Consider the following 18,667-nt stretch of genomic DNA (forward strand, 5'->3'; position numbering starts at 1 on the left):
CTCCCTCTGTTGATGCAGCCTAGAACTGTGTTGGCTTTTTTGGCAGCTGCAGCACACAGATGGCTCCTATTTCAGTGATTGTCCCCCAGGACTCCAAGATCTCTCTCCCAGTTGCTATAATGATGCTGTCTCTTTTCCCTTTCTTACACCGTAGGATTTACTGCTGAGTAAAACCCGAGCAAAGTACGTTCAGGACAAAGGGGCTGAGCAGGGCTATAATGCAAGCATGCAATGATATTTTTAATAAGTGTTTCAATCCTGATTACATTGGACTTACAATGATTCACATTGAAATGATGCTTTTCGGGCTGCTTGTTGATGGCTTCATGCAGGGGTTTCTAACCTTGGCAATGGGTGTGGGTTTCGATTCCCAGAATTCCCCAGCCAGCTTCTGAGAGTTGAAGTTCTCACAACTTAAAGATGCTCAGGTTGGGAATTGAATGCAACTTGCAAGTTTCGGTGACTTTGAAAAATACTGACACGAATGACACAAACAGACGGGCGGGTCACATGGCTAGATAATTGAGATATTGGATAATTGGATGAATTCTGATGATCCCAGAGGAAGAGAACAGCTCCTGCGTGGTCACATTGCGCCACGATGTGCCACGATGCGCCGAAGAAACGCAGGTTGTGTCTTCCGTCCCAATGATTACAAGACAGGGCTGCAAGTAAACAAGGAGAAATAAAGTCGTTTAAGCACAGTTCAAAGTTACGGCAGCCTCAGGAGAACTGACTTATGGCCCATCCTCGGAGTTACGACTGTCACACCATCCCAGCGATCACATTTGGAACAGGCTCTGAATAATGCGACATCTTGAAGTCACCTGATTGTGACTGGCAATCTTCCCGGCCAGTTTCCAACGGTCAATTGGGGAAGGCGGATTCGCTTAATGATTGCAATTCACTTAATGACTGCCTGTTTCACTTAATGACCATGGTAGAAATGGTCATAAAATCAGATCCGGTCATGGGATGACATGGTTGACAACAGTATCTCTTAGCAACCAAAACCCCAGGCCCAATTGCGGTCGTAAGTGGAGGACTACCATAATTAGGTTTGTGTTGGAAAGTCGTAAAACAGAAAGTTCAGAAGGGATCTTGGAGATCAACTAGTCTAACCCACTGCCCAGTTAGGAACCCAATACTACTGCCTCCACAACTGATGGCCAACCAATCTGTGTTTAACCTTGTTAAGATATTTAAATTTAACAGCTGGAGCAGTGAGGGTGTGCAGTAAGCCAGGACACATTTGGGGTAGATTTTTCAGAGAGCGCTGGCTCCTGTGTGAGGCAATTACACTGTGATTGGTTGTTTTGGGTGTGGAGGGAAAGTTTCCCTTTTTTCTCACACTTTTCTGCTGTGTGCCGTGTTTGCTCTGTGATTTACCACAGGATGCTCCTGCTTAGTTGATATACCTCAGAATGCTCCTGCTATGTCAATTTACCTCAGGATACTCCTGCTGTGTCAATTTACCTCAGGATGCTCCTGCCCTGTTGATTTACCTCAGGATGCTCCTACTAAGTTGATTTACCTCATGAAGCTCCTGCTGTGTCAATTTACCTCGGGATGCTCCTGCCCTGTTGATTTACCTCAGGATGCTCCTGCTAAGTTGATTTACCTCATGAAGCTCCTGCTGTGTCAATTTACCTCACGATGCCCCTGTTTGCCTGACTATATAGTTTGCTGTATATATTGATGCAAAATATATTTATTTATATAAAAGTACAAGTTCATGTCAGCATCTCTGACTCCATTTGGACACCGACTAGGCAATACCATGACAAAACATCTCCTGCCAAGGATAGCCTGCCATCTTTCAAGAATGTATGTTCCAAAATTTGTCTGGAATGGTAAAGGGGTTTCCAATCTTGTCACCTTTACTACCTGTGGAGTCCCGGGGGAGTTGAAGTCCACAAGTCTTAAAGTTGTCCAGGTTGGACTCCCTACTATAGGGTCTCCTGACCTGAGCAGGGCCTTAGACTAGAAGACCTCCAAGGTCCCTCCCAACCCTAGTATTCTATGTTCGAGTTGAACAGATCTAAAATATCTTTTTCCTCTCTTCTCTCCAAACAAATATTAAATCATTACATTAAATAATAAACCGCCCAGAGTAATTGGATACGAGATGGGCAGCAAATAAATTTCAAAATAATAAAATAAAAATAAAATAATAAAAATAATAAAATAAAATAAAATAATAACATTAAATAAATAAATAAATAAATAAATAAATAAATAAATAAATAAATAAATAAATAATAAAATAAAATAAAATAAAATAAAATAATAAAATAAAATAATAAAATAAAATAAAATAAAATAAAATAAAATAAAATAAAATAAATAATAAATAAAATAAAATAATAAATAAAATAAAATAAAATAAATAATAAAATAAAATAAAATAAAATACATCAGGGGGAAAAAGTAGGTCCCAATCAGATTATCAGGGCCATCCTCTTGACTTTTTTGACTGCTCCCGAGAAAATCTACATGAATTTTGTTCTACTTTAGGGGACTTTCTCCTCCTCCTCACCCTTCAAGGGGATATAAATACAAAGAAGTCCTCAACTTATGACAGTTCATTTAGTGACCATTCAAAGATACAGCAGCACTGAAAAAAATGACTTACGACCATTTTTCACAGCTACCACCTTTTCAACATCCTTACGATTACGTGATCAAAATTCAGATGCTTGGCAACTGGTTCATACTTATGAGGGTCGCAGTGTCCCGGGGTGACGTGATCCCCTTTTGCGACCTTCTGACAAGCAAATTCAACGGGGGAGACGGATTCCCTTAACGACCGTGTGACTTACAACTGCAGTGACTCACTTAACCACTGCAGCAAGAAAGGTCTTTCAATGGGGCAAGACTCAGATAACCTTTGTCTCACTTAGCAACGGAAATGTGGTCGTACGTCGAGGGCTGCCTTTAATGACTCAATCAGGACCCCAAAAGAAAGACAGGCAGGGAACAAAATATCAAAATTAAACCAACTTGGGCAGGGACTTCTTCCGGGTGTCTTGCTCTTCGGAATCGGCACCATCCTCGGAAATCGGTTTGAGGGATCCCTCTCGTTTCCCGTCTCTTAGAATCGGCACCAAAGTCTTCCAATTCTTCCCCGAAACTGACAACAATAATTAAGATTTAATGTTAGGTCCCTTGCTTAATCCTTTGACCTTCAAGCCTGTTTTTTTTAGCGAGGGTCAGCAAGATTTATCTCCCATTATTTAATACAATACAATACAATACAATAGCAGAGTTGGAAGGGACCTTGGAGGTCTTCTAGTCCAACCCCCTGCCTAGGCAGGAAACCCTGTACCGTTTCAGACAGATGGCTATCCAGCATCTTCTTAAAGACTTCCAGTGTTGGGGCATTCACAACTTCTGGAGGCAACTTCTGTTCCACTATTTTGTTCTATTTTATTCTATTTTGTTATTATTATACTTTCTATCTTCTATTCCATATTTATTCTATGCTACTATTCTATTCTTATTCTATTTAATTATTCTATTCTATTTTCTATTCTATTCTGTACAATAAAGAGTTGGAAGGGACCTTGGGGGTCTTCTAGTCCAACCCCCTGCCTAGGCAGGAAACCTTATACCGTTTCAGACAAATGGCTATCCAACATCTTCTTAAAGGCTTCCAGTGTTGGGGCATCCACAACTTCTGGAGGCAACTTCTGTTCCATGGATTAATTGTTCTCACTGTCAGGAAATTCCTCCTCAGTTCTAAGTTGCTTCTCTCCTTGGTTAGTTTCCACCCATTGCTTCTTGTTCTGCCCTCAGGTGCTTTGGAGAATAGCTTGACTCCCTCTTCTTTGGGGCAACCCCTGAGATATTGGAAGACTGCTATCATGTCTCCCCTGGTCCTTCTTTTCATTAAACTAGACATACCCAGTTCCTGCAACTGTTCTTCATATGTTTTAGTCTCCAATCTTCTAATTCTCTTTGTTGCTCTTCTCTGCACTCTTTCTAGAGTCTTCGCATCTTTTTTACATCGTGGCGACCAGAACTGAATGCCGTATTCCAAGTGTTCATTGAGATCCGCCAGGAAATCAAATTTCATTGAGGTTCGCTAGGAAATCAACCCCAAGGAGAGATCCCAATTTTTTGCACACGTTGTTCTCCCCTTCGCATGGGTTTTGCCTCCTGAAGCCAGACAAACCCCATCTAAACCCGAGTTATTATTATTCCCACAAAATATTTCCTACATTTAACAATTTTTTTTATTAGTTTATAATATGGCATACAAAAATAAATATAAAAGAAGTAAACAGTAGGGAAATGAGGGAAGGGGAAGAGGAAAATGGGGGAAAGCAAGGGGGGAGGGAAGAAAAAAAAATGCATCGACTTCCGACTCACTTAAGTGCAGTAAAAATAAGGCATTAACATGGTGGGAGGCCTTGAGCAGCTCCCCCCCGCCCCGCTTCGGCTTCCAGGTTGGTGCATGAGGCCTTTCAGGCCCAAAACGGGACACCGGGGCGCTGTGTGAGCCCCCAAAATGCAATGAAAGCACCCCCTGTGCATACGCCCCCCCCACGCATGTGTGCCCCGCCCTTGCGCATGCACAGAGGCAGAAACCCAAAGACCAGCTGGCCAGTGGTGAAGCGCACGCGCATGCACGGTGGACCTGGACTGGGGCGGTGGCTGGCATGCCCCCAGAGGTTCCCCCTCACAGAACTAGCCATTTGTATAACAACAAATCTGTCTAATGGGTAAAATCCACAATCAAAGTTTCAGGTTTTTTTCCCCACACCTCGAGCACAAAGTCCAGCAGTGGTTTCCCATTATTTTTTTCTTTAAAACTAAGATATGTTAAATATATTGATATGAAAGCATAAATACCATCAACATAGAATGGAGTTTGCTCAGAAGCTGAAATGCACCAATAAGAGGAAGAGTGGGAAACAGAGGAGAGAAGAAAGATGGGAAGAGAGGGATAGGAGAGAGGAAGAGTGGGAAACAGAGGGGAGAAGAAAGATGGGAAGAGAGGGATAGGAGAGAGGAAGAGTGGGAAACAGAGGAGAGAAGAAAGATAGGAAGAGAGGGATAGGAGAGAGGAAGAGTGGGAAACAGAGGAGAGAAGAAAGATAGGAAGAGAGGGATAGGAGAGAGGAAGAGTGGGAAACAGAGGAGAGAAGAAAGATAGGAAGAGAGGGATAGGAGAGAGGAAGAGTGGGAAACAGAGGAGAGAGGAAAGATAGGAAGAGAGGGATAGGAGAGACGGTAAGCGGGGAAGATGAGGAGGATAAGGAGGAGTGGAATGAAGAGAGAGGAGAAGGAGAAAGGAAGGGGAAGTAGAGTAGAAAATGATGATGGAGGGATGAAAGGAGGTAGGAGAGAGGCAGAAGAAAGAGGTGTATGGAGAGCAGAAGAGCTAATAATGGGTTTTTATCTTTTTGGGCGTTGATGGCAAGAGGAACTGATGTAATTTAATACTATAGGATACTGGTTATGTATAGTATACATGTGATTGTATGTTATGAAAGTGGAAAATAAAAAAAGTATATTTTTTTAAAAAAAGAACAAAGTCCAGCAATGGTTTCCAAGTAGAAATAAAAGTATTTGTATTTTTTTTCCCTTTAAAAATTAAATGAGTTAATTTAGCCACCTCTGCTAATTCCGTCAACCTTTTATCCCCTGTGGGGGATCGCCACAAAATCCTTCCTAATTATCACATCAACAAGGAAAATCGCGGAATGATTTGGTTGGAAGGGTCTCCCCAAAGGTCATCTAATCCAACCCTCTCTGGTATGCAGGAAAGTGCCTGAAACCATCGGCGAGAGGTGATCTCCTTTTTGAGGTGATTTTTTGGGGGGGGGGTATTGGCACGACTCACTTAGTAACCGTCTTGCTGAGCAGCAGAAACTCTGGGCCCAATTGTGTTCGTAAGTTGAGGACTACCTATATAATTCAATTCCTATCTGCACTTTGCGTACTTCACACCCTGCCACCCCCACCACTCAGACTGCAATCCTCCCTGTTAGCTGGCAGAACAACAAATGAGGACTAGCCCCTTTAACAGCTTCCTCACCTCGACCGGATTTGAAAGAGAAACTGAGGTTGCGTTTCAGCTCTTCCGTGTGTCCGCCGGGGTCTTCGTTGATGATGCTGAGGTTGGTATTCCACGTGGACCAATTCACCTCGTCCACTCTGCTCAAGCAGCAAGGGAAACATTAACCATTTTAATTTAATTTCACCGGCCGGCAACTTTCTTATCTCTCAAACGTTACTTCCAGAATTTATGACAATTCCCACAAATATTGCTCTGCCATTTTATGATTGGACAGACGGGACCTCCAAACTTAGGTGTGTGTGTGTGTGTGTGTGTGTGTGTGTGTGTGTGTGTGTCTGATTCTAGCTTCTCAAAGGGCCTCCAGAAAGTGTAAGGGCAAAAAAGTCAAGATGGCAGCTGTCATGTAATTGCACCTCTGTGTGTGTGTGTGTATCTGTCTGTCTCTGTCTCTCTTTTTCTGTATGTGTGTGTGTGTGTCTTTGTCTCTCTCTCTCTCTGTGTCTCTGTCTCTCTTTCTCTGTGTGTGTCTCTCTCTCTGTCTCTCTCTCTCTCTCTGTCTCTCTCTCTCTTTCTCTGTGTGTGTCCCTCTCTTTGTCTCTCTCTCTCTTTGTCTCTCTCTCTCTCTCTGTGTGTGTCTCTGTCTCTGTCTCTCTGTCTGTCTGTCTCTCTTTCTCTGTGTCTCTCTCTCTCTTTGTCTCTCTCTCTCTCTGTGTCTATCTTTGTCTCTCTCTTTGTGTGTGTGTGTCTCTCTTTGGCTCTCTCTCTCTGTCTCTGTCTGTCTCTCTCTCTCTCTCTGTCTCTGTGTCTGTCTCTCTCTGTCTCACTTTGTCTTTCTTTGTCTCTGTCTCTCTTTGTGTGTCTGTCTCTGTGTCTATCTCTCTCTGTCTTTCTCTCTGTCTCTGTCTGTCTCTGTCTCTCTCTTTCTGTCAGTCTCTGTCTGTCTCTTTATCTGCCTCTCTGTCTTTCTGTGTCTCTCTCTGTGTCTTTCTCTGCTTCTGTCTCTTTCTCAGTCTCTCTCTGTGTGTGTGTCTCTCTCTCTCTGTCACTCTCTCTCTGTCTCTTTCTGTCTCTGTGTCTCTCTCTGTGTCTCTGTCTGTCTGTCTGTCTGTCTGTCTGTCTGTCTCTCTCTCTCCCTTTTGTATTTTTAATGATAAGTCCGCCTTGCCAGGTAGAGGAACAGAGGAAACAGACCAGGTGAGATAATTTCATTTTATTTTAAGGCTGCATGAACAGAATCTTACAGGTCTGAAAGTACGAAACAGCTGCTACCTCTTTTATGGCCTGAGCACTTAGAAAGGATCCTTTTTGAGTTTCTTTTTCTGCCTATTATGCAGTTGTAGCCTCTGCTGTCTCTTATTGGATTATTATCTGGGAACAGAATAGAATAGAGCAGAGCAGAATAGAATAAAGTAGAGTAGGGTAGGGTAGGACTGAACCAGAATAGAACAGAACAGAATTAGAGTAGGGTAGGTAGAGTAGAGTAGGGTTGAGTAGGGTAGGGTAGGTAGGATAGAATCGAATCAGAATAGAACAGAATTAGAGCTGAGTAGAATAGGGTAGGGTAGGATAGGATAGGATAGGATAGGATAGGACCAAACCAGAATAGAACAGAACAGAGTTAGAGTAGGGTAGGGTAGGGTAGGGTAGGGTAGGGTGGGATGGGATGGGATGGGACGGGACAGGACAGGACAGGACAGGACCGAACCAGAATAGAACAGAACAGAATTAGAGTAGGGTAGGGTAGGGTAGGGCAGGGTGGGACAGGACAGGACAGGATCGAACCAGAAAAAAACTGAACAGAATTAGAGTAGAGTAGAGTAGAGTAGAGTAGAATAGAATAGAATAGAATAGAATAGAATAGAACCAGAACAGAATTAGAGCAGAACAGAACAAAACAGAACAGAATAGAATTTTCTAGGCCAGCCCCATGGGCCAGATTTAAACACCCTGTGGGCCTTTAGTTTGATACCCCTGAATTAGCTCATCAGTCTTGTTTTACAGTCTGGTCTACCTCGTAAGACTGACCACCTTCAACAGGCCTGCTGTGCGGTGTTTTGATGGTACAATCGTGGTGCCAGTTGGAAAGATGCCAACCTCCAATAATTAGAACAGCAATTACCGAAAGCACCAGCGATAATCTTCCTTGCCGTCTGGGGTGGTCCCCACCAAAACTCGTTTCCCGGACCGGAAAGAGTTAATGATGCAGTTCCAGTAGCTGTTCTCGATGTTTAGAATTGTGATAGTTCGCTGTGTGCAAAAAACAAGAGAGAGAAAAATCGGCCCTGCGAGGTAGACCCCAATTTGTAAACCAAAGTCATGCAGGTTTATTGTTATAATTCTAAAGTTAATACAGGTAGCCCTCGACTTATGAGCATTCATTTAGCGACTGTTCGAAGCTACAACGGTACAGGAAAATGGACTTACGGCGGGGTCTTTCCACTTATGATCATTGCAGCATTCCCCACAATCACAGGATATCTGAGGGCGTCCAGTGGGGGAGGGCTGTTTTCTCCCTCCCCAGGCTCCTAGAAAGCCTCTGGAGCCTGGGGAGGGCAAAAAAACCATGCCAAAAGCGGGGGTGGCGATGTTGCACACATATCATTATGGCTATGGAACATCCATGCACGTCACCCCCCCCTCCCGCGCTCTCTCCGCTTTTGGCACGGGAGCCCAAAAAGGTTCACCATCACTGTCCTAGATCGTGTGATCACCATTTGCAACCTTCCTTGCTGGCTTTTGGCAAACAACGTCAATAGGGAAGCTGGATTTACCCAACAACCATATCAGATTTAAGATTTAAGATTCAATTTATTTGTATGCCGCCCTTCTCCGGGAGGGACTCAGGGCGGCGAACAACTCAAAAGGGGAAAAGGGGATACAAACACAATACACGTAATTAAAATACACAAGAGTCATACAGCCATACAAGTGGAGAGGGGAGGGGAACTCATCAATCCCAGGCCTGCCGGCACAGCCAGGTTTTGACGGCTTTCCCGGAAGGCCTGGAGAGAGGTGAGGGTCCGAATCTCCGCGGGGAGTTCATTCCAAAGGGCCGGAGCTGCTACAGAGAAGGCCCTCCCCCGGGTGGTAGCCAGATGGCATTGGCTGGTAGACGGAACCCGGAGGAGGCTGACCCTGTGCGATCTAACGGGTCTATGGGAGGTAATTGGCAGCAGGCGGTCTCTCAAGTACCCAGGTCCAATACCATGAAGGGCTTTATAAGTTACGACTAGCACTTTGAAGCGTATCCGGAGACCGATCGGAAGCCAGTGCAGCTCGTGGAGGATAGGTGTAACGTGGGTGTACCAAGGTGCACCCACAATCGCTCGCGCGGCTGCATTCTGGACGAGTTGTAGTCTCTGAATACTCTTCAAAGGCTGCCCCATGTAGAGCGCATTGCAGTAGTCCAGTCTTGAGGTCACGAGGGCGTGAGTGACTGTCGCGAGTGCCTCAGTGGTGGGTTCCAGCCGGTATGGCCCGGTACGGCCATACCAGTAGTAGTTGGAAGCAGTGGCCACCGTACCGGTATGGCCCACCCATCGGTTCTCGTTCCATACCTGTTTTTGAAACAACTGGGCCAATTATGCATGCATGCACAGCGTGCGGCGCCTGCACGACCTCGGATGAGCAGCTGGGTGTCACAGGGAAGTGCAGTGCGCATGTGTGCACAACGCACATCCGGGGCATGAACGAACAGAGCACAAGCAGCGTACCGGTAGCGACGGTAAGAGCAACCCACCACTGAACCATATGATTTAGTTAGCAACTGCAAGGGATTTGCTTAACAACCGGGGCAAACAAATCATAAAACTGGGTGCAAAAATTGTAAAAGTATAATAAAATAATGATAAAATGATAAAATGATAAAATGATAAAATGATAAAATGATAAAATGATAAAATGATAAAATGATGATAAAATGATGATAAAATGATGATAAAATGATGATAAAATGATGATAAAATGATGATAAAATGATATAATAAACTAAAATAATAAAATAAACTAATATAATAAATAAAATAAATAATAAATAAATAAAATAAATAAAATAAATACACTAAATAAAAAATAAATAAGCTAAATAAACTAAATAAACTAAATAAACCAAATAAACCAAATAAACCAAATAAACTAAATAAACTAAATAAACTAAATAAACTAAATAAACTAAATAAACTAAATAAATAAACTAAATAAAAAATAAATAAACTAAATAAAAAATAAATAAACTAAATAAACTAAATAAACTAAAATAATAAATAAAATAAATAAACTAAATAATAAACTAAATAAACTAAATAATAAACTAAATAAACTAAATAAACTAAATAAACTAAATAAACTAAATAAACTAAATAAACTAAATAAACTAAATAAACTAAATAATAAACTAAATAAACTAAATAAACTAAATAAACTAAATAAACTAAATAAACTAAATAAACTAAATAATAAACTAAATAAACTAAATAATAAACTAAATAAACTAAATAATAAACTAAATAAACTAAATAAACTAAATAAATAAACTAAATAAAAAATAAATAAACTAAATAAACTAAATAAACTAAAATAATAAATAAAATAAATAAAATAAATAAAATAAATAAAATAAATAAAATAAATAAAATAAATAAATAAATAAAATAAATAAAATAAATAAAATAAATAAAATAAATAAAATAAATAATAAAATAATAAATGAAATAAATAATATAATAAAATAAAATAAACAAACTCCCCATCCTTTCTGGAAACCGCCAGAGATGGGAAATATGTGCCCGACCAGCTCCAAACCAATACACAACCACAGCACCCTTAAGCCTTCCTTCTCCTCCCTCAAAAATCTTTTGTGTGACCCTCTTCCCCAAACCCCGGAACCGAACCCTGGAGTGGGGTGGGATGGAGGGAAGAACAACCCACCTGCAGCTTCCAAATACTTTTGCTCTCCTGCGCGATCCTGTTGACGGTTTCTCCCATGAGGGCGATCAGCATGTTCAGGAGAAGGATGTAGGTGAGGACCACGTAGAAGAGCAAGAGGATGATGAAGACGGACTTGAAGCGGTAGTTCTCGGTGAACTCCAGGTCGCCCATCCCGATGGTGAACTTGAAGAGCTCCAGGCAGGTGGTGTAGAGATTGTTGTAGGATGGGCGGGCCTTCATGGGACACGGGCAGACATCCGGCGGCGGAGAGGTCTCTGGACGCCCATCGTCTTCCTCAATAAGGGTCACCACCGCTGTCACAAAGGGGAACATATCACGGTGGCGGGTGAGCATCGGAAGGCATCTCAGAGGTCATGTAGAGTGACTGCACTGACCTGGTGTGGCTCTTGCCGAGGGGTGGGATTCATCCAGTTCGGACCAGTTCAAGCGAACCGGATGCTAATTTTACATCTGGTTCTCCGAACCTGTAGTTTCAAGGACTGGCTGGCCCCGCCCACCCCTCCCCTCCCCGGCGTCTCCACATGGCCCGTTTTGGATGCCAGGTAAGTGCAGGACTAGCACAGAGGCTCTGGGAGAGCAAAAAATGGGCCCCCGAGAGGTTCTAGAAGCGGGCCGGTTTCCAGCCTTCGGAGGGTCTCTGGAGTCTGGGGGAGGGCTTTTTCCCCCTCCTGGGGGCTTGAAGAAAACCTTCGGAGCCTGGGGAGGGCGAAAATGCTCCTTCCCGCGGTGCTGGAGGCCGAGTAGGCCACGCCCACCATGGCCACGCCCACCCAGCAACCAGGCAGGAAACCGGTTGCTAAAATTTTTGAGTCCCATCCCTGCTCTTGCCTCTTCCTCCTTGCTGCCCCCCCCCCGCCCGCTCCCCACTTCAGGCGGACCCTCCCTCACCTGTCGAAAATCCCAGGTGGAAGAGTAGATAAACCATGATAAAACGTCCCAGATCTCGTAGCATCATCTGCAAGGAGAGGAGAAAATGGCAATGGGTCCCTTCCAAGTGTGGCAGATTAGGGAAGCAGAAAGGGGCACAGGGGGGGGGGCTTCTGTGTCCATTCCCCTTTCCTAATCTGAAGGTGCCCTCTTAATTTGAAGCCCTCCAGTGGTGCCCTCCTAATCCCATGTCCCTTTTTGCCCTGCTAATCCCATGCCCCATTTCTGCCCTCCTAATCTGAAGATGCCCTTGTAATCCCATGCCCCCCTTTTGCCCTCCTAATCTCATGCCCCATTTCTGCCCTCCTAATCTGAAGATGCCCTCCTAATCTGAAACCCTTCTAATCCCTTGCCCATTTTCTGCCCTCCTAATCTGAAGCTGCCCTTGTAATCCCATGCCCCATTTCTGCCCTCCTAATCCGAAAATGCCCTCCTAATCTGAAACCCTTCTAACCCCTTGCCCATTTTCTGCCCTCCTAATCTGAAGATGCCCTTGTAATCCCATGCCCCCCTTTTGCCCTCCTAATCCCATGCCCCATTTCTGCCCTCCTAATCCGAAAATGCCCTCCTAATCTGAAACCCTTCTAACCCCTTGCCCATTTTCTGCCCTCCTAATCTGAAGATGCCCTTGTAATCCCATGCCCCCTTTTGCCCTCCTAATCCCATGCCCCATTTCTGCCCCCCTAATCTGAAGATGCCCTCCTAATCTGAACACCTCCTAGTCCGAAGCAGCCGCCCATGCCCAGCCCCTTCCTCCCTTCCAGACCAACCTTCTCCAGCATCACGGAATAGATGCCCATTTGCTGGAAGCCCCGGGTGTAATAGATCAGGTTGGACCAGCCCAGTGCCAGGGCAAACACCATCAGCACCACGTAGGTTTCCTGCTTGCTGAAGTAAAGGACGGCCGAGCCCAGCAGGAGGACCGAGTGGACGAAGCTGGAGGGAGCAGAAGGGGAGGAAGAAAGGAGGGGAGGGGCAGGCGGGCATCTCCTTCAGATTCAGGCTAATTGGGGGCAACAGGTGGAAACTCTCGTCTCTATTGCTTGCAGTTGGAGACCTAATGATTGTTAGTTGCAATTCCCATATTCACTAGCACTGATGATGTTCCCTAGCTGGGTCATGAAACGTCTGCAAGAAAACCACCCAGCTCAGAGAGCACCAAGGACCCCACAGTCTTCCTCCTCCTCCTCCTCTTCCTCCTCCTCCTCCTCCTCCTCCCTCCCTCCCTCCCTCCCTCCCTCCCCCTCCTCCTTCCCACAAAACCCCTTCCCTTCTAGCACTGATGGTGTTATCTAGTTGGGTAGTGAAAAGTCTGCATGAAAACAACCGAGGTCAGAGGGCACCAAGGACCCCACAGTCCTCCTCATCCTCCTCCCCGCAAACCTCACTCCTTTCTAACACTGATGATGTTCCCTAGTTTGGTAATGAAACGTCTGCAAGAAAACAACAAAGCTTAGAGAGCACCAAGGAGCCCACAGTCTTTCTCCTCCTCCTCCTCCTCCTCCTCCTCCTCCTCCTCCTCCTCCTCCTCCTCCTCCTCCTCTTCGTCCTCTTCCTCCTCCTTCTCCTCCTTCTCTTCCTCTTCTTCTTCCTCTCCTCCTCCTCCTCTTCGTCCTCTTCCTCCTCCTTCTCCTCCTCCTCATCTTCCTCCTCCTCCTCTTCTTCTTCCTCTCCTCCTCCTCCTCCTTTTCGTCCTCTTCCTCCTCCTTCTCTTCCTCTTCTTCCTCTCCTCCTCCTCCTCTTCGTCCTCTTCCTCCTCCTTCTCCTCCTCCTCCTCCTCCCCCTCCCTCCCTCCCTCCCCCTCCTCCTTCCCACAAAACTCCTTCCCTTCTAGCACTGATGGTGTTATCTAGTTGGGTAGTGAAAAGTCTGCATGAAAACAACCGAGGTCAGAGGGCACCAAGGACCCCACAGTCCTCCTCATCCTCCTCCCCGCAAACCTCACTCCTTTCTAACACTGATGATGTTCCCTAGTTTGGTAATGAAACGTCTGCAAGAAAACAACAAAGCTTAGAGAGCACCAAGGAGCCCACAGTCTTTCTCCTCCTCCTCCTCCTCCTCCTCCTCCTCCTCCTCCTCCTCCTCCTCCTCCTCCTCCTCCTCCTCTTCGTCCTCTTCCTCCTCCTTCTCCTCCTTCTCTTCCTCTTCTTCTTCCTCTCCTCCTCCTCCTCTTCGTCCTCTTCCTCCTCCTTCTCCTCCTCCTCATCTTCCTCCTCCTCCTCTTCTTCTTCCTCTCCTCCTCCTCCTCCTTTTCGTCCTCTTCCTCCTCCTTCTCTTCCTCTTCTTCCTCTCCTCCTCCTCCTCTTCGTCCTCTTCCTCCTCCTTCTCCTCCTCCTCCTCCTCCCCCTCCCTCCCTCCCTCCCCCTCCTCCTTCCCACAAAACTCCTTCCCTTCTAGCACTGATGGTGTTATCTAGTTGGGTAGTGAAAAGTCTGCATGAAAACAACCGAGGTCAGAGGGCACCAAGGACCCCACAGTCCTCCTCATCCTCCTCCCCGCAAACCTCACTCCTTTCTAACACTGATGATGTTCCCTAGTTTGGTAATGAAACGTCTGCAAGAAAACAACAAAGCTTAGAGAGCACCAAGGAGCCCACAGTCTTTCTCCTCCTCCTCCTCCTCCTCCTCCTCCTCCTCCTCCTCCTCCTCTTCGTCCTCTTCCTCCTCCTTCTCCTCCTTCTCTTCCTCTTCTTCTTCCTCTCCTCCTCCTCCTCTTCGTCCTCTTCCTCCTCCTTCTCCTCCTCCTCATCTTCCTCCTCCTCCTCTTCTTCTTCCTCTCCTCCTCCTCCTTTTCGTCCTCTTCCTCCTCCTTCTCTTCCTCTTCTTCCTCTCCTCCTCCTCCTCTTCGTCCTCTTCCTCCTCCTTCTCCTCCTCCTCCTCCTCCCCCTCCCTCCCTCCCTCCCCCTCCTCCTTCCCACAAAACTCCTTCCCTTCTAGCACTGATGGTGTTATCTAGTTGGGTAGTGAAAAGTCTGCATGAAAACAACCGAGGTCAGAGGGCACCAAGGACCCCACAGTCCTCCTCATCCTCCTCCCCGCAAACCTCACTCCTTTCTAACACTGATGATGTTCCCTAGTTTGGTAATGAAACGTCTGCAAGGAAACAACAAAGCTTAGAGAGCACTAAGGAGCCCACAGTCCTCCTCCTCCTCCTCTTCCTCCTTCACCGCACAAACCCACCTCTCTTTTAACATTGATGGTGTTCCCTAGTTGGGTCATGAAACGTCTGCAAGAAAACAACGATGCTCAGGAAGCCCCAAGGATCACACAGTCGTCCTCCTCCTCCCTCCTCCTCCTCCTCCTCCTCTCCTCTCCTTTCCCTTATTCCTCCTCCTCCCTTTCTGCTTTTTTACACCACAACCCCCTCCCTTCTAGCACTGATGATGTTATCTGCTTGGGTCATGAAACATCTGCAAGAAAACCATCAAGCTTAGAGAGCACCAAAGACCTCACAGTTCTCCCCCCGCCCGTCTTCCTCCTCCTCCTCCTTACAAACCCAACTCCTTCCTAGCACTGATGATGTTACCTAGTTGGGTCATGAGATGTCAGCAAGAAAGGACGAAGCTCAGAGAGCACCAAGGACCCCCTACTTCTCCTCTTCCTCCTCCTCTCCACAAACTTCGCTCCCTTCTTGGATGAATTATCTGGCTAGTTCACGAAACATCTGCAAGGAAACCCCCCCCCCCAAGCTCCCCCAAGAGAGCACCAAGGACTCCACAGAACCGAAAGGAAAAAAGCTAGCTAAATTCAGAGACCCCCCATCATCCCCCCCCCCATCCCAAAGCAAAGCACGTCTCTGAGTGACATACAAAAGCAGCTCGCTGTAGCATTCGGTACATATGGCTTTCAGAGACGGGCGCCTTTGTTGGAAATACTTGATCTGCAAGGGGAAAAAAAGAGAAAGAGGGAAGGAAAATGGGATGAGTAACTTTTCCAAAGTTGTGCGCGAGGAGGGGTCTCTCTTGCTAGATTGGGGAGGAGGGTACCATGCTTGGTTCTAGACCAGTGGTGGGTTCTGGCCGGTACGGCCCAGTATGGATATACCAGTAGGAGCCGGGAGCAGCTGACAGTGTACCGATACGGAGTGAGGAGGGAATGGGGATTTTGCAGTATCCAACTCGTACTTATGACAGTTGCCGTGTCTCATGAGCCAGATTCACTTAACAACTGCGTGACTAACTTCAGAACTGCAGCGATTCGCTTAACAACGTTGGCAGGAAAGGCTGCAAAAATGGACCAAACTCACTTAACAACCATCTCGCTGAACAATGGAAATGTTGGGCTCAGTTGTCGTCGTAAGTCGAGGACTACATATATTTGCGAGCTTTTGATCCCCTAGGCACGAATGGATGAGTCCTAGAAATTCGTGCACCATTCTCTCTTTTTTGCTCCCTCGTTGTCTATTATTCTACTATGCCTTTTCTATTGTGGAGAAATGGGAAGTGGGGATTGTATGGAGTTAGATGATAGGTAGCCATAACAATATTCTTTCTAGAAAGCCAAGGTCATCCTTTGTCTTTGCACCTCTGCACCTGACCGGAGCTGGATGGGTGAATGAGGGTGGAGAGGGGCCTACTGGGGGGGGGGTGGTCCAAACTCGTACCCCTCGGAAGAAGAAGTAGGCGCCTCCCAACACGCTCAGGATTTCCCCGGTGACCCGGAAGTACTCATTGCTCGTGTGATGAAAAGTGAACGGAGGCTGTGAACGGAGAGCAAGCAGAGGCACAGTGTGAAAATTCAGGCATATCACCGAACGGAAAAATCACTGATCTCTGAGCTTCAACATAAAACAGAGAATAATAGAGCTGGAAGGGACTTTGGAGGTCTTCTAGACTAGTCCAACCCTCTGCTTGAGCAGGAGACCCTATACCCATGATGGCAAACCTATGGCACGCATGCCTGAAGTGGCACATGGAGCCATGTCACCTGGCCCATGCACAGTCACCTGTTCCACTTCCACGTTTCTGCCGCACATGTGCGCATGATGATCAGGTGTCCTTTTTTGCTTGTGGCAGTGCCGGAAACCGGAAAAGCTGATCTTCTGTTTTCCAGGGTCAGCATGTGTGCTGGCCAACTGATTGGCACTTGTGCATGCGCATCAGTAACCGGAAGACTTGCTGGCTGGCACGCATGCGCATGCTGGAAACTAGAAGTCCGTTTTTCAGTGCGCGCATGTCCCCTGTGCAGCTCCTCTTCCTGGTTGTGGTCCAGACAAGCGTGTGAGATAAGGACTCCCTTTTCGGCACTTGGTGGCATGCATGTGTGTGCGTACACTCTCTTTTTAGCCCTCAATGCCGAAAAGGTTCGCCATCAGGGCCCTATACCATTTCAGACAAAGGATTGTCCAGCCTCTTCTTAAAAACTTCCAGTGTTGGAGTATTCACAAATTCTGGTGACAAGTAGTTCCGCTGGTTACAATACAATACAATACAATACAATAGCAGAGTTGGAAGGGACCTTGGAGGTCTTCTAGTCCAACCCCCTGCCTAGGCAGGAAACCCTATACCGTTTCAGACAAATGGCTATCCAACATCTTCTTAAAGACTTCCAGTGTTGGGGCATTCACAACTTCTGGAGGCAACTTCTGTTCCACTGATTGATTGTTCTCACCGTCAGGAGATTCCTCCTCAGTTCTCGGTTGCTTCTCTCCTTTATTAGTTTCCACCCATTGCTTCTTGTCCTGCCCTCAGGTGGAGAGATTGAGAAGAACATAATATTTTGTGGGTAACATGATAGCAGCCTTCCAGTATTTTTTAAAGAGAGTTTTATTATTTTTTAGTTACAAAAATAAACATTCCATCTTTCCTTCTGCAGTGTGGATACTAATATCTCGGTGCAATATCATTCCTCTTTTTGCCACATCTTTCACATTCATATTAACATTATTTCCCTAAGTTTAGCATTATAATATATTGAGCATTTAAACGTTATGGAACTCTCCATTTTTCTTCTTAATATCTTCTAGTAATAATATCAAAGGAACATTAAACATCATTTTTCTCATCATACCACACTAACAGTTTCCATCTTATTTCTATCTCTATCTAAGTGTATTGTCTATTTATTTTTTTAGCTTTCTTCATTTCCAAGCTCCTTTTTTCCGCCCTCCAACCATTGGTAAAATACTTCCCAAATCATATAATATTCAGTTTGCTCTTTCTTCTTAATTGCTAATGTTAATCTGTTCATTTCTGCACATTCTAATATTTTCCTTATTCCCTTCTCATCAATAGGAATCTCTACACTTTTCCAATGTTGTGCAAATACAACTCTAGCTGCGGTTAATACATGATGTCAGTACTGCAATCATATTGCTTTTAGAATTTTGGCCTGCCACAGTTTCTCTTATTTCATTATGCTGTTTCTTTAGTATAGTTGATGGGAGGGGGGAATAGACAGGAGTAGGATTGTGGAATGTATTGTTTTCATTCTTTACTAGAAGCCAAGGTCATCTTTTGTCTCCGTACTTTGACACCTGACCGGAAGCAGCTGGGTGTGGATGCCAGCGTGGAAGAAGAAGATTGGACCATGTGATGGATTGTGGGTGTGGGGACAAGATCATGAACTTTTAACTGGGTGGGATTCTGATGTCATTTCCAGTATTGGGATTAACACAGATGTGCTAAAATGTCTGCTTTATTAAATTGGAATTTTAAGGATTGTTTTGCCTTTGATTCTGATTTAATTCTACGTGATACTTGGAACGCTGAAACATGAATGATTAAATATACATTCTCTTTATTATAAATTTAGCCTTCCAGTATTT

General features: G+C 45.3%; 1 protein-coding gene across 1 annotated transcript in view; it reads right to left on the bottom strand.

The window, feature by feature from the left end:
* Nucleotides 1-2,993: 2,993 nt before the first annotated feature.
* Nucleotides 2,994-18,667, bottom strand: part of TRPV1 (transient receptor potential cation channel subfamily V member 1) — a 28,461-nt gene continuing 12,787 nt past the window's right edge. The window contains exons 8-15 of the mRNA XM_032216138.1: nt 16,505-16,600; nt 15,711-15,781; nt 12,673-12,838; nt 11,864-11,930; nt 10,955-11,268; nt 8,148-8,275; nt 6,047-6,165; nt 2,994-3,133 (exon numbers count right to left, since the gene is read on the bottom strand). Coding sequence (XP_032072029.1) covers nt 2,994-3,133; nt 6,047-6,165; nt 8,148-8,275; nt 10,955-11,268; nt 11,864-11,930; nt 12,673-12,838; nt 15,711-15,781; nt 16,505-16,600 — 1,101 coding nt within the window. The remainder of the gene's footprint in view (nt 3,134-6,046; nt 6,166-8,147; nt 8,276-10,954; nt 11,269-11,863; nt 11,931-12,672; nt 12,839-15,710; nt 15,782-16,504; nt 16,601-18,667) is intronic.

This window comes from Thamnophis elegans, chromosome 4 (assembly GCF_009769535.1).
Source record: "Thamnophis elegans isolate rThaEle1 chromosome 4, rThaEle1.pri, whole genome shotgun sequence".
NCBI lineage: Eukaryota > Metazoa > Chordata > Lepidosauria > Squamata > Colubridae > Thamnophis > Thamnophis elegans.